We start from the raw sequence: 15,440 nt of genomic DNA on the forward strand, positions 1-15,440 counted from the left end.
GAGCACGGCTCTGGAGACAGAATCCCTGGTCTGAAGGCCAGTCCTTCAGCTGACTAGCTGTGTGACTGTAGACAGGTTATTTAACCTTTCCACGTCCCAATCTCCCTGTCTATAAAATGAGAATATAAGAATACTTGCCTCATATTGCTGTTTTCAGGATTTAATGAGTCAATAGTTATGTGCCTCATATTAAAAATACTTGAAGCCATGCCTGGTGTATAGTACATGCTCTGTGTCAGCTATTATCTTTCTAAGTCTGGGGCCCATTAGGTAGAGTGAATTTCAAAGCACATCCAAGGCAGAATGGATTGGATCTGTGAGGAAATAAAGGAATCACAGAGTATGGTTCCTGCCGTTGAAGTTCCTGCCTTGGTTCCTAAGCTCAGTGAGGCTGGATCTGCCAGGTGAAATTTAGCAGACTCCTCTAAACCCCTTAGGTGCATAAAAGACATCCTCATAGCAACACCCACCACCCTAACGTTGGAGAGCAGCCTTGATGAACTTTCTATCCCTGCGGTGTAGGAACCCTTTTGTTGTCTTACACCATCTTACTGCAACACTGGCAGTAGAGATGTGCTCAAATGGGGAATATTTTCAACTGTTCATGCTTTTTAAAAGCCCACACGCTGCTTTAGGAGCCTATTTATAAATGACTAGTACCTCGGAACTGCTGCTATTATGGTGTAAATTACTGAGAAGGCTGGTAGTCGGCTGCTCTCCCTTGTAATTTATATGGAATTGTTGCTCAGCAAGACAGTCATCCAGAATACCATTAGATTAGGATGACAAGGAGAGCAGACCGAAAAAGAGGCGGGGTAATGTAACAGCAAGTAGTGCTGATCTGTCCGTGTAGAGGAACAACGCCAGGGAGCTGCGTGTGGAAACTAACCCAGCCCCTAAGCTGTTCAGGGCTAAGTAACCAGTTGTGATCTGAGCTACTCGTGTCCCAAGCCTGAGCTACCCCCCTTTATGGAGGAAATCTAACACTGTATTTAAGGTCATTCTTGTGAATGGCATCAGGTAAATATGACCGTGTAATCCTTTATCATCTCCAGAACAGTTTATTAGATTTCTCCCTTGGGCTCACTACCAAAGTATGGAGCTTCTGTCTCCCACTCCTGCACACTTGTACGCTTCTCTTTTTTAAAATTTAGTACTACCATCTTTTGGCTGTGCTGGGTCTTCGTTGCTGCATGGGCTTTTCTCTAGTTGCAGTGAGCAGGGGCTACTCTGTCATTGCGGTGCAAATGCAAAGCTGTGGACTTTCTGACTTCTTGTATCTTACTCAGAAACATGAACAGTTATCCAATGTGATGCTGGGCCCCAAGTTGGACCATATTCTTCTAGTTTTCTCTCTTACCCCTGGGGACACCCCGGGCCCAGCTCCATCTTCACACTTTCGTCATCCCCTGTCCCTTCCCAGAGTCATTCTGAACACCCATCCCCAGCTCAGAGCTCAGTCCTGTCTCCCTCTACAAAGCCTCCCCTGCCTCCCTGACACACTTCATCCTCTCCCTCTTCTGAACGTGCCCTGCGTTCACTCTGTGTAGTGCTAGAACTTCGCTGCTGCTACCCTGCACCCTCTCTCCTGCCGTCTAAAGGCCATGTCTCTCCACCGAGAGCAGGGCAGTGGTCTTAGTTCCTCATAGGAGTTCCTCAAATATTTCCCTTATATGAGCATCTGCTCCCTAAGGTCATGTCAGTTCATCTCTGCAAGAGCACTGAGCCCTAACATGGAAGTTATAGGGAGAGGGATTGCCTACGCATATATTTCTTCGGCTTGGAAGGAATTTTAAAAATTAGGAAATTTCATATCAAAATCTGGATGTCCAGCTTTTCTTGGAAAATGAGAAGAGCTGAGCACACGAGGTGGCCATTCCACGGGAGGACGGTGGCCCGCCACAGAGCAGAGGAGGTGCCACTGCCTTTAGACGTGCACCTGCTCTTGGTTCGCCTCAGTCTCCGCCTCTCCCCTGTAACCTGGCTTACGCACGTCTTACAGTACCTACATGGCTCTGGGGGCATCTGAGCTGGCTGCTCTTGATCTGAACGTTCTGAACAGGTTCTGTTGTTGATTAGTCGCCAAGTCGTGTCTGACTCTTTGTGACCCGTGACCCCATGGACTGCAGCACGCCAGGCTTCCCTGTCCTTCACCATCTCCCAGAGTTTGCTCAAACTCAGGTCCATTACTCTGGGCCTTAAACGGTTGGTGAGTCATCCAGTGAGCCCCTGGCTCCCCAGGGATTCTCTTAGAAAGAAAGAAAGGACTTTGTCCCCAGTACTCTAATCTTTCTCTTTCTGCCTCCTTCCCTTTTCCTTCCTCTCATTTCCCTTCCCTCTCATTTTTCTCAACATCTAAATGAAAATAGGGACTTCCCTGGTGGTCCAGTGGTTAAGACTTCTTGCAACGCAGGGGGTGCAAGTTCAATCCTTGATCGGGAGCTAAGATCTCACAAGCCCCAAGCCCAAAATACAAAACATGAAACAAGAGAAGCAATATTGTAACAAATTTAGTAAAGACTCTGAAAATGGTCTACATAAAAAGACATAAAAAAATTTAAAAATAAATAAACAAGGGTAGCTAAAAGGAGATAGATTCAATACTTTACCGCATGCCTCACACTAGGCTTTACCCCCAGAGCAGACTATCCCCAAACTCCTGGGACTACAGGTCAACGTAGTCAGGGGAGAAGAGAGAAGAGGACAGTAGACACATACCAGCTGTTCGAAACGCACATAGATTGTCCTCAAGGACTCTTACACTAGCTGGCCCTTTGAATATAGATAGGTTCAAAGTTTAGCACCTTGAAATAGTTGCTGAACTATGCCGTCTCTAGTTATGTGCCACTTCTGTCTCACCGAGGAGTACTCTATCTGTATCTGCAATAACTACATTTCAATTATTAAATTATTAAAAATAATTACAAATGAATATGTTTAGGCAGTAAAAAGAAATTTGGAGAGTTTTCTATCAGAACCTAAGTTCCTGAGGAAATACTATAAACCTAATAAACAGTAAAATTTGAATTAAAAAAATAAGCCAACAGTGCTTTACCATCCACAATGGCTAGATTGAAATCCACAGAGCCTCCCAAATGTTATTTGGCCACTTACATCAACCTCCTTTGCCCAAAGCACGTAACAGGTGTTTAGATAGACTTCTCCCTTCTGAAAATTCCCACACATCCTTTAAGACCCAACTCAAATGTCACCACCTCTAACGACTCAGTCTGCTCAGTCCCCTAGGCAGTTGAGCATTCCTCTTCTGGGCTGCCCACAACACGGTCCGTCTGTTTCCGCTGTAGGACTCACCACACGTGCCACGATTAAGAGGTCCCTCCTAGTGGGTCAGAGCCCACGGACCTGTCAGGCTGCCTTTAGACATGGCAGGTGCTGTCTGGTTTGCCTCAGTATCTTTTGACTTTCACCTCCTACCTCTCCCCGATGCCTGTTGTGGAGTCACACAAAGCAATCCCTAAAGAAATGCTGAACGAAAGATTGGGACTGAGGTTCAAGAGGGAGGGGTATTTGTATACTTATAACTGATTCACACTGTTGTATGGCAGAAACTGATTTCATGTCATAAGGCAATTATTCTCTAATTTTAAAAAAAAAAAAGTAAGAAAAAGAAGATTGGAGGAATGTGACTGTCATTTCCCTCTTTTCCGGTCAGAAAGGGGGCTATGAAAGTGTGAAAGGAGAAAGTAGAGAGGGTCAGAATAATGCCAACTACTTCATTAACCTGCCTTAATTCACCTCCTATTGTGCGTGTTTCAAATTTTGTGAATGATTTTGCAACACTTTTCCTTATCATGAATTCTTCTAAGACTTTACCTAGATTTTTAAACCCGTTCTAGGGCAATGCAATTGGTCTTCATGGGCTCGGTCTTCTTTATTTTTATGGGAAAGGAGTTCCTGTGGTAAGTTAAATAGTTTTATCATCTTTCATGTTTCCAGAAATTGACTAGGGTGAAATTCATGATCATTGATTAATTTAAAGGAATTAGTCTCTATTACCTGGTTTGCCGAGGTATCATATCTGATAATACAAAATAAAATAATCCAGTGAAATATTTGCCAGAGACATAGAGTAAGCTTGTGACAAGAATAACAACCCTAATTAATATCTTAGAATCATAGATTCTAAGTAACCTTAGAAATCATCTAACCCAAGAGGATTTTTTTTTGGATAGATAAATTTGTCTTCTTAGTTTAACTTCTGTCTTTTTGAGTGACCTTCCCCCAATATCTAACAAAGCCTATTGTCAGTGTAGGAAAAGACATAATTTACAATGATAATGAGATAATTATTTCTTAGTAGAATCTAATATAATAATGAAATAAAATGTGTAATACTTCTGATACAATTTTAATTAGCTTAAATCACATAGGGCACTAGCTACACTCTTTTAAAAAGTGGAAGGCAATTGTTACCATGGAGTTATGTATGTACCTTTGAGTAACAAAGTGTAATTATCTTGCAGAATTATGCAGAAGCACTTAAGTACTTTCAGAAAGCTGCAGAGAAGGGATGGCCCAATGCACAGTTTCAGCTAGGCTTCATGTACTACTGTAAGTACTATGCATGTGGCTGCTTTACTTAGGACGACAAATGCATCATTAAGTCTGCTCCTTTTTAAACACGAATCAAAGGGTTGGTGTGGATGGTTTAGACAGAACAATCAGGCAGCAATTTGAGGAGGAATTTCAAGAAGACAAGGAAAAGTACACTATCTGGGGGAGGGGGCAATGAAGTACAACCAGAAAGTTCACCTTAAAGAGCCAAGTTTGAGCAAGTACGAAACTCACAAGACAGGTCAAACTTGAGAGAAAGATTTGGGTGGCATTACCATATAGGTGTTAGTTAAGAGTAGCCCAGCTTCCAAAGGGAATGGAGAGAGAGTGCAAGAGAAAGGCGTGGTAGGCCACTATAAGAAATCTGGTGATCCTTGGCACCATATTGAAAATATGAGCAAAGAAAGAGTCATCACAAGAAGACTGAAAATGCACAATCAGAGGGATGGGATGGGGAGGAGGTTATCTTAAGGAGGACAAGGAGTAGAAATTTCAAGAAAGAGTAAATGAATGGTACTCTGCTGAAATTCAGTGAAAAGCCTGTTTCTTACTTTTTGATGAAAAGGGCAAAGTATCTGTGGAACTTATCAGTAAAGAGGATGTTTGTGAGGTCATCGAACTGGTTGAGAGGGAAGCCAGATACAGCGGGCTGAGGAGTACATGCGAGGTGAAGAGGTAGATGGGCCCAAATATTATCGGAAGTAGTGTTCCTTTAAATGGAGGAGAGAGATGAGATAATAGCATGAGGGAGACCAAGAATCAAAAGAAAGTTGTTTTTAAGATGGTGAGAGACCTGAGTATAATTTTTTGCAGAAAAATGAAAGAGAGTCAACCAATGGAGGTGGTTAATGTGTCACTGGGGAGATGAGATAATTGATGAAGAGGTTCTGGAAAAATTTAGGTGGCATTTATGATTTTACCTGACCAGTGGCGAATCTGCAAGTATCTGATCAGGTCCAGGGAGCCTCACTAGCTTTGACAAAGAGGAGGGATTTCTCATCCTCAAAAACTGGAGAGATGATGAAACAAATGGTGCGGTTGTAAATCTGGGGAGAGAGGCAAGTGAGGAAAGATAACGAGAGGGTTCCTTTAGTGAGCTCAGAGGAACAGTCATTGTCTGAGAACAAAGGTGGAGTGATTGAGGTAGGTGATCTCAGAAAGCCTTGAAGATTTGTAATCATTTTTGTAAGGACTGAGAAAGAGATTGGCCAAGACACATACCAAGAGATCCAAATATATCTGAGTATTCTGTCTCAGTCCATCCCATCAGAGGTGGAGCAAGGGCAGGAGCAGATGTATCATCAGGAGGCCAGATCTGGCCTAGAGGTCAGCTGACATTTTCCACAATAGTCCAGCTTCAGAGTCTGTTCTGTACATCTTGGAAGGTTGCCTGAGATAGCCTGTCCTTCTAGTTTATTCCATGTCCCAGCCCCAGGATACATCAGCTTCTTCAAGCTTCTAAAATTAGGGTAATAGTTATGGCTGATGTTCAAGTCTTGATATGCTTTTACTCACTTAGTCCTCTCAACACATCCTGTGGGGTATCCCACAGTTTATAGATGAGCAAACTGAGCCATATTGAGGTCACAAGTCTTACATGAGGTCACATGATCACACACTCAGTGGATCTGGGATTCTAACCCAAATGATCTACCGGCAGAACACATGGCACTGCTTCTGAAGGCTAAGAAATGTTAGATCTGGGAGGCAATTTCAGAACCACCTGAAGAAAGCCCTTCCTCTTGTAAAGGATGTGCCCCAAGGTGCCCAAGTTGCCAAAGGAGTAATGGGAGAACCCCGACAAGAACCCCAGCTTCTGGGAGTGGCTGATTCTCCACACCAGCTCCAAATACCTCTCCTTGCTCCAAGCATAAGCTGAATCTGAGCTGGGCCCCTTGGAGCTGGGTGTTGCCTGCCCCAAACTTGACAGTTACGTCTGGGAGGAGCTATACTGGCCCCCTGGTATGGAAGGAGGACAGTGATGGTAGCACACGTCATGGAGGGGCTTCTGGTCCTCAGAGACCACCACTTGGTCTCCTTTCCATTAACTTCATTAACAATATGTGCCATATTGAGGAGATATTTTCATGAGACTAGACAGTCCTTCTCCTTTAGTTCGCTGAATGGGGGGAGAACATTCATTTCCACACTGTTACTTCTAATCTAACTCAACTCCCCGCCTCCCCCGCCTCCAAATAGTGACTCGGGAGTAGCTTGACTTTTGCCTGACTCTTCTGAACCTATTTAAAATGGCAGGAGTCACTATGACCATTACATGCATAGATTATAATGTAAAAAAATAATGTAAATAAGGGGGTGGCTCAAAATGATTTTAATTTTTCAGCTGGCTCTGGAGTATGGAAGGATTATAAACTTGCCTTCAAATATTTTTACTTGGCATCTCAGAGTGGGCAGCCCCTAGCCATTTATTACCTGGCTGAGATGTACGCCACAGGAACAGGAGTGTTGCGATCGTGCAGAACTGCTGTGGAGGTAAATCAAGAGCTGTTTCTGAAGTACTTTTCATTTGTCACACAGAGGAGGCGATACTGTCCTTAAATTGTGGTGCCTTTGGTTTTATACATATTATCTTGTTTCTTCCAGCTGACAGTGTGAATACTGACATTTGCCAGAGAGGAAGAGCAGTGATGTAACTCAGCCTGGGAAAGGGAGGCAGAGAAACGATCCTTCCTCTCTGTTGCATTTGGCTTTTCGTCAAGTCCAGAGCTCTCCTCAGAATCCAGTTAGGGAGCTCTGTTTCAGTCGTCAATCAAATCGCCAGGGCAACTTGGCACTTCCAGTGGGATTGGGAGTTGCAACTTGGGAAATGAAAGGCTTGATTTAGCCTAGAAAATGTAGCCCTCTTCTTCCCAGAAAGCAAGGTCCTGAGGTTTTTTTTTTTGATGATTTGGATGATACCGGAGAAAGTGAATTCTTTTAACCTGGGATAGTGGTGCACTTTTCAAAAGAGTGCTTTTAGGATCTTAATGTCCTTCATTGATTTATTAAACACTTGCCCTGCACCAGGATAAATACCTCCATGTTGCAATCTGACCCCTCTGAAATTCGTTTCAAAAGCTGCCGGTTAATAATCTATCTTTAGATTTGCTCCTTTGCCAACTCCCTAATGAATTATGCATGGCTAGCCTCCTTTGGTTGCGTGAGCGCTGTTCAGCTCGGCTGACAGTCGTCCTGTGCTGCTCTGTACACCTCCCTCATTCTGCCACCCGCACCCTCAGGCGCTCTCTTCCACCTCAGCTGCCCTCACAGGGCAGCAGTGCCTAGGAAGGCCCTTAAAAAAACAAAAACAGAAGTTGATACATTCTTGTCCTGCCAAATAGCCTCCAAGTCAGAAAAGTTTATTATGCAAATTTAAAATAAGCCCCAGGAACTTTAAGCTCAAGACAAATAAAATACACACTTACAATCTTTGTGCCTATGAAAGATATGAACTCCTCACCCTAAATAATTTTCAAAAGCCATGCTTCAGACCAAAAATCCTGGCCTGACCAGCCAGGAGGATCTAAAGACTGATGTCAGTTACCATTTGCATGGAATGACATGTATTGGCTAACTAGTCTGCTTGATTTTTCTTTCCAAACACAGCTTTATAAAGGTGTCTGTGAACTAGGCCACTGGGCTGAGAAATTCCTGACAGCATACTTTGCTTATAAGAATGGTGATATAGATTCTTCTCTTGTTCAGTACGCACTGCTCGCAGAAATGGGGTATGAAGTAGCTCAAAGCAATTCAGCATTCATTTTGGAATCTAGTAAGATAAGTTAAAATTCTCTGCAATTCCCTAATCATACATATGCATATTTGACTTTACTACAGAGGCACCTTAAGCCTTCCTAATGGAATCTCTCTTTTTTTTTTTTTTTAAGAAAAAGCTAAAATTCTCGAAAAAGAGAAGATGTATCCAATGGCACTTCTCCTATGGAATCGAGCTGCCATTCAAGGTATCCGAACTTAGATAAAAATGAGCACTGCCTGGCCCCTGTCCACTATTATTCCTCTGATTTGCTACAGCTGAGCTCTTGGGCACATGGGCAGAAAGGTGTAGAATATCTAGTACATGGTATTTCAAATAGATGATAGGGTCAGTCTTTGGTTGGAGGTCATTTCCAGAAATTTCTTTTGTTATTCCCAAGGTCCCCAGTTTAGCATATGGCAGGAATTTTTCTATGGCACTGTCTCCATGGCACCTAAACAGTTGTCTGAAACGTGACAGTGTTACTCAAGAAATCATTTTTCTTGGTCTGGCTTCAGTCACTCATGTGCTGAGTTTTTTTTGTTTTTTTTTTTTTTAACTTATCAGAGACATTATCTATCTTTCAAGGAGTTTATAGATAAAATTACTTATGGCTGTAAGACTTGCTTGATTCTTCTTTTAAAATATCACTTTGAAGATTACCACAAACTTCAGATCCTTATTATAATGATTAGTACGGTAACATCAGAAAAAAAAAAATTAATCAGCAAGATCCAACCCCCCTCCCTTCCTGGAGTTCCTAGGCCCCACTACAGGGATCACATGTGATGAGGAAGATAAGACAGTGTAGTGGGGAAGCAGTGGCAGGTGGCGTTTGCCTCACTGTGTCTCGTTCCATTCTTCCCCGAAAATCATATTACTAAAAGCACAAAGCTTCTGCGAAGCTGTCACTATTGGCATTTGGATATGTGAGGAACTGTCTTGTAGTAAGAGAGAAATTTTACTTCTAATTAATTTCTTAAAGTCACCTCATGCTAAGGTCGAATCATCCCTTTTCTCCAAGAAGTGAATGGGATAAAAAAAAAAAAAAACAATTCTCAGTTGATGAGGCAGAAGGAAAAAGCCACCATAGGTGCGTTCTCAGATCCAGCTGAGCTGCTACTGCAGCGACAAGCCATCCATGTGATTTTAGTGAGAAATTCCCGAAAAAAGAAAAGCCCTTGTTTTCTAAAATTCAATGAAGACCTTGTTTGGAGTGGGGAAACACCACCAGCAATCTCTCATCTATGGCAAATCAGCTCAATTGTAGCAAATACAGGTTTACCCCAAGCCATAAAATGCTGCAGAAGCTGCACCAAGGGAAAGAGACCTTGAAAACGAGACGACATTAATATTAAACAGAATTCACCAATATAAAAATGTCAGACCACTAAAAATAATTATGTGTCAAAAGAGAGGTCAGACACGAGTGTCCCTGAAGATGTAGCCGCTGGTGGCTGCCTCGATGTGAGGAAATCTCCCCGTGGAAGTTAGGCTTCCAGTCAGTCACTGGTGGCGCTTACCTTCAGGAGCTGCTGTGTGTGATGAGGCTGCTGAACCATCAAGATGGTGAACTGGAGGGGAAATCCCTCCCCCTGTCTAGTGACCCTCTGGGAGCCTGTCAGGATTGCCACCTGCCCCCAGTCAGTCCCCTGAGTAGGGTGGAGCTGAATCCTCTGGAGAATCTGTTTGTTCACAACCTTTCATTCTTAGAGACCTCTGGGGTCCTGCTTACTGCTTGTAAAGCTCAAAAATGCAGAGTCCTGCTCTTTTGTGGTTATGGTGCAGAAGGAATCTTGGGGTCAAAGGTTAAGGCAGCTTTGGGCAAAATTAGAGATGGAGCAGGTTTCTCTTTAGAACTCAAGGGATCTCTTGCCTCTCCAGGCCCCTCTGGGCCCCTCTTCTGGGCATCAATTCTCTAAGGTCTTGCCCCCAGCTACCTGTACATTTTGAAGTACCTGGGAAGCAAACCCTGACAACTAATATCTTTGGCAGCTTAAGAATTTTATGGCATTACTTTTAATTATAGAAAGCTAAAGGTGGTTTACATTTTAGTACAGGATTCCAGAAGGTTAAAAGAACTTCAGAACCCAAAGGAATTAATTTAAAAATTTTTTAGGCTTTGTATTAGGCCAAATGGGGAGAAAAACTTAGGAATCCTATAGCCCTTAATGATATGGACCATATCACACAAGGTTACTTACTGGTTTTCCAAGTAAGCCTAGACTGTGCATCAGGGTTGGCCACAGTTGAAGTGGAAGTCCTGCATGAGCATTCCCTCATCTTTCCAATCAACATAGTCCTAGTGACTGAAAACATGGGCCCCAGAGACGTGCTTAGAGGCCATCCCTAATTAGCCTTCAAAAAACTGAAGTCTCACATCTTAAAAAGTCATGTGAATTTTTTCTACTCCGACATGAATATTTTCATGTTTGTTGGGAATTAAGATTGTAAAATACTTAACATCTGGGAAAAGCAATTTCTAAAAACGTTCCCTACCATGTCTATCCACTCATTCCATAAATATTCATCAGGTTCCGTTCCAGTTCTGGGACTGTATTAGTGATCAAGAGCTTCAAAGTTTTCTCTCATCAAAGAGGGAGAGAAAATAAACTAGTAAACAAAATAGTAGTGATACATGCTGCGAAGAAACAAAGCATGTAGATGGGACAGGTAATTACTGGAGTGTAGTCTGACAAGGTGGTCAGAGAAGGTGCTAGGCAGGAAGCAACATTTGCAGTGAGGTCAGAAGGATGAGGAACTCCAAACACGCCAGGCAGAGGGACTTGAATCTTACTGCAGGGATCCTGAGGCAAGGATGAGCTCGGTGTGTTGAAGGAATATGAAGAAGGCCAGAACATACCAAGAAAGTGACAAGAGATAAGGATAGTCAGGGAGGCAAAAGACAGACAAGGCATCACTTGCAGGTCAGGTCAGGAATCTGGATGTTATTCCAAGTGCAAAGTGAAGGCACTTGAGAGTTTTCACACAGGGAATGACATGATTCGATTTTACATTTGAAAAAAATCATCTTGGCTGTTGTAATATTCCAGGATGAGACTAGATGGTAGAGGAGAGGGCAAAAATGGGTGTGTTTTAGAGAAAGAGGACTTGCTGATGGATTTGATAATAAAAGTGAGGGGAAAGAACTGGGGATAATTCTCCTAGATTTATGGCCTGAGAAGTGGGGTGCTGGCCCTGAGAGAGGAAAGAAACTGATGATTTTGTTTGGAGGAAGAGGGAATGGGGTGTTAAGATTCTCTACTGGATGTCTTAAGTTTGAGATCCGGGTAGGGAAGTCAAGAAGGCACCTGTAAGAATCTGGAGCTTATAAGAGACAGGACTGTAAATACAAATTCAGAAATAGTGAACACAGAGAGCTGTGGAACTAGATGAGATGACATGGAGACAGAGTTGAGACAGAGCAGAGTGGTGGAGAGGAGGGGAAGGCAGGAGAGGAGAGGAAAGAAGGGAGAGAAGCTGGAGGAAAAAAATCGGTGATAAAGCCTTAGCAGTCCGACATTTAGAAGTTAGTGGAGGAAGTCAGGCAAGAGTTTGTAAACGAGAGGCCTGTGGGGCATGAGGGAAGTTGAGAGAGGAAAGGACTCGGGCAGTTAGGCCCAGGGCTTCCAGCGTGGCTTAGCGGCCCAGTGTGGTGAAGACAGGGATGTGGCCGGGGGCTTGGCTGCACAGAAGTTATCCACCACCTCGAAAGTTGCAGTTTCATGGAGGCGGGAGCAGAAGCCAGGCTGGGGTGGGTTGATAAGTATGTGGGAGGGGACGCTTTTGAGACAGCGAGTATAGAACACACTTTTGAAAAGGCTGAGTGTGAAGTAAACCGAGAAATGGGGCGTTGTGACAAGGAGATGCCGTGGGATGAAGAAATGGGATGAAGGGTTTGATGTCATTCACAGAAGATGCCAAAGGGTGTTTGCGTGACTGATGGGACTAGAAAGGGGGAGAAGCTGGTGATGCAGGAGAGCAGAGCTTCTGCAGGAGTGAAATCTGAGAAAAGAGGGATGGGATCCAGTTGACCTACCTACAGAAAATTAATCTAAAAGGTAAAATTAATAATGTTATATTCTGGGACTTCCCTGGTGGTGCAGTGGATAAGAATCCGCCTGCCAATGCAGGGGACACTAGTTCACTCTCTGGTCCGGAAGGATTTTGCATGCTACAGGGCAGCTAAGTCCGTGCACCACAACTATTGAGCCTGTGCTCTAGAGTCCGCGAGCTGCAGCTGCTGAGCCTGTGTGCCACGACCACCGAAGCCCCTGAGAAACCGTGGCAGTGAGAAGCCCCCACTCTCAGGACGCCCACGAGCAGCAGTGAAGACGTGGCACCGCCAAAAATAAACAAAAGTATAGCAGAGTGTACATGTAAAAAAATGTTTATAATGTTTTACTCTTTAAGAACATTTGTACCATACTGTGGGAATTATCCTACAATGAAGACAGCTAGTATTGTGTGTTATATCCATAAATCATATCTAATCCTGATTATGGGATTCTAAGTGGTTTTTTTTTTTCTTTTCTATATAGATTATCATTAGGTTGAGTTGCTAGGAACTACATCTGAATCAACTGAGTTATTCTTCTTCTCTTTCTGATATTTCTATCAGGCAATGCATTTGCTAGAGTGAAAATTGGAGATTACCATTACTATGGCTACGGGACCAAGAAAGACTATCAAACAGCAGCCACACATTATAGCATCGCGGCCGACAAGTATCACAGCGCTCAAGCCATGTTCAACCTGGGCTATATGTACGAACATGGTTTAGGTATCACAAAGGTAATTGTGCTGGTAACCATCCAAACCTAGTAACAATGGCTGTACAGGAAGGAAAATCTGTAAATGTTTTCCATTTCTCTGATGTCATCAATGGAGGGAAGAAGCCTTAACATTTGCTGAGTCCTTCCACAGACCGACACGTACTATGGACCCTAACATAGACTCCATAAGATCGGATTTATTTTCTCCAGGACACCTTCAGATCAGATCAGATCAGATCAGTTGCTCAGTCGTGTCCGACTCTTTGCGACCCCATGAATCGCAGCACGCCAGGCCTCCCTGTCCATCACCAACTCCCAGAGTTCACTCGGACTCACGTCCATCAAGTCAGTGATGCCATCCACCCATCTTATCCTCTGTTGTCCCATTCCTCCTCTTGCCCTCAATCCCTCCCAGCATCAGAGTCTTTTCCAATGAGTCAACTCTTCGCATGAGGTGGCCAAAGTACTGGAGTTTCAGCTTTAGCATCATTCCTTCCAAAGAAATCCCAGGGCTGATCTCCTTCAGAATGGCCTGGTTGGATCTCCTTGAAGTCCAAGGGACTCTCAGGAGTCTTCTCCAACACCACAGTTCAAAAGCTTCAATTCTTCGGTGCTCAGCCTTCTTCAAAGTCCAACTCTCACATCCATACATGACCACAGGAAAAACCAGAGCCTTGACTAGATGGACCTTTGTTGGCAAAGTAATGTCTCTGCTTTTGAATATGCTATCTAGGTTGGTCATAACTTTCCTTCCAAGGAGTAAGCAGCTTTTAATTTCATGGCTGCAGTCACCATCTGCAGTGATTTTGGAGCCCAGAAAAATTGTCTGACACTGTTTCCACTGTTTCTCCATCTATTTCCCATGAAGTGATGGGACCAGATGCCATGATCTTCATTTTTGAATGTTGAGCTTTAAGCCAACTTTTTCACTCTCCACTTTCACCTTCATCAAGAGGCTTTTTAGTCCCTCTTCACTTTCTGCCATAAGGGTGGTGTCATCTGCATATCTGAGGTTACTGATATTTCTCCCGGCAATCTTGATTCCAGCTTGTGTTTCTTCCAGTCCAGTGTTTCTCATGATGTACTCTGCATATAAGTTAAATAAACAGGGTGACACTATACAGCCTTGACGTACTCCTTTTCCTATTTGGAACCAGTCTGTTGTTCCATGTCCAGTTCTAACTGTTGCTTCCTGACCTGCATACAAATTTCTCAAGAGGTAGATCAGGTGGGCTGGTATTCCCATCTCTTTCAGAATTTTCCACAGTTTATTGTGATCCACACAGTCAAAGGCTTTGGCATAGTCAATAAAGCAGATTTAGGACATAACTAACAAGTGGAAGAAATCTGGACTGTATGTGGTGTGTGAGTGTGATAAGTCATGTCCGATTCTTTGTGATCCCATGGACTGTAGCCCACCAGTCTTCTCTGTTCACGGAATTTTCCAGGCAAGAATCTAGTGACCGATCTGATTCATAGTGAATTCATGCTTTTCCCAGCAACACTAGTGGGCTCTGCCCCCACTCCCTTCCACCTGCAGGCCTCTTTCCATTAGTCTCCATTGACTCTGTAATAACCTAAATGGGAAAAGAACTTGGAAAAGATTAGATACATGTGTGAATCTGTGATATGGATCACCTTTCTGTGCACCTGAAACCAAGACAACATTGTTAATCAACTGTACGCCAAAAAATACAAATTTAAAAAAATTTGTCCACTAATTCTCAAGCTCTCAGTAGTAAGGAAAAAGTGAGAATGAGGTCCCAGCGGGATACTGGGAGGTGCTTTGATCCAGAAATGTCTTTTGACACACCCACTGCGTACATGACACAGTGCTGAGAGCTCTAGGAGGCCCAAGAAGATGGATCTCCATCCTGTAAAAGCTCTACTTGACTTGAGGAGATGAGGCATGTTCATTAGGAAGAGGGCTAAAACTACAAGGGAATATTGAGTAAATCCTATAGTAAGTATAAGTAAGGCAGAAGATGGCGCTGGAGTCTGACAGGGTGAGGAAGGTATATTATATACCAATAACCTCAGATATGCAGATGACACCACCCTCATGGCAGAAAGTGAAGAGGAACTAAAAAGCCTCTTGATGAAAGTGAAAGTGGAGAGTGAAAAAGTTGGCTTAAAGCTCAATGTTCAGAAAACGAAGATCATGGCATCTGGTCCTATCATTTCATGGGAAATAGATGGGGAAACAGTGGAAACAGTGTCAGACTTTATATTTTTGGGCTCCAAAATCACTGCAGATGGTGACTGCAGCCATGAAATTAAAAGATGCTTACTCCTTGGAAGGAAAGTTATGACCAACCTAGATAGCATATTCAAAA

General features: G+C 43.3%; 1 protein-coding gene across 1 annotated transcript in view; it reads left to right on the forward strand.

The window, feature by feature from the left end:
• SEL1L2 (sel-1 suppressor of lin-12-like 2 (C. elegans)) overlaps window positions 1-15,440 on the forward strand; it is a 64,885-nt gene that overhangs the window by 40,091 nt on the left and 9,354 nt on the right. The window contains exons 13-18 of the mRNA XM_010844155.1: window positions 3,858-3,920; window positions 4,485-4,572; window positions 6,920-7,068; window positions 8,182-8,347; window positions 8,463-8,537; window positions 12,951-13,123. Of these exons, the coding sequence (XP_010842457.1) occupies window positions 3,858-3,920; window positions 4,485-4,572; window positions 6,920-7,068; window positions 8,182-8,347; window positions 8,463-8,537; window positions 12,951-13,123 (714 nt within the window). The remainder of the gene's footprint in view (window positions 1-3,857; window positions 3,921-4,484; window positions 4,573-6,919; window positions 7,069-8,181; window positions 8,348-8,462; window positions 8,538-12,950; window positions 13,124-15,440) is intronic.

The sequence above is a fragment of the Bison bison genome, unplaced genomic scaffold (assembly GCF_000754665.1).
Source record: "Bison bison bison isolate TAMUID 2011002044 unplaced genomic scaffold, Bison_UMD1.0 scf7180017864196, whole genome shotgun sequence".
Taxonomy (NCBI): Eukaryota; Metazoa; Chordata; class Mammalia; order Artiodactyla; family Bovidae; genus Bison; species Bison bison.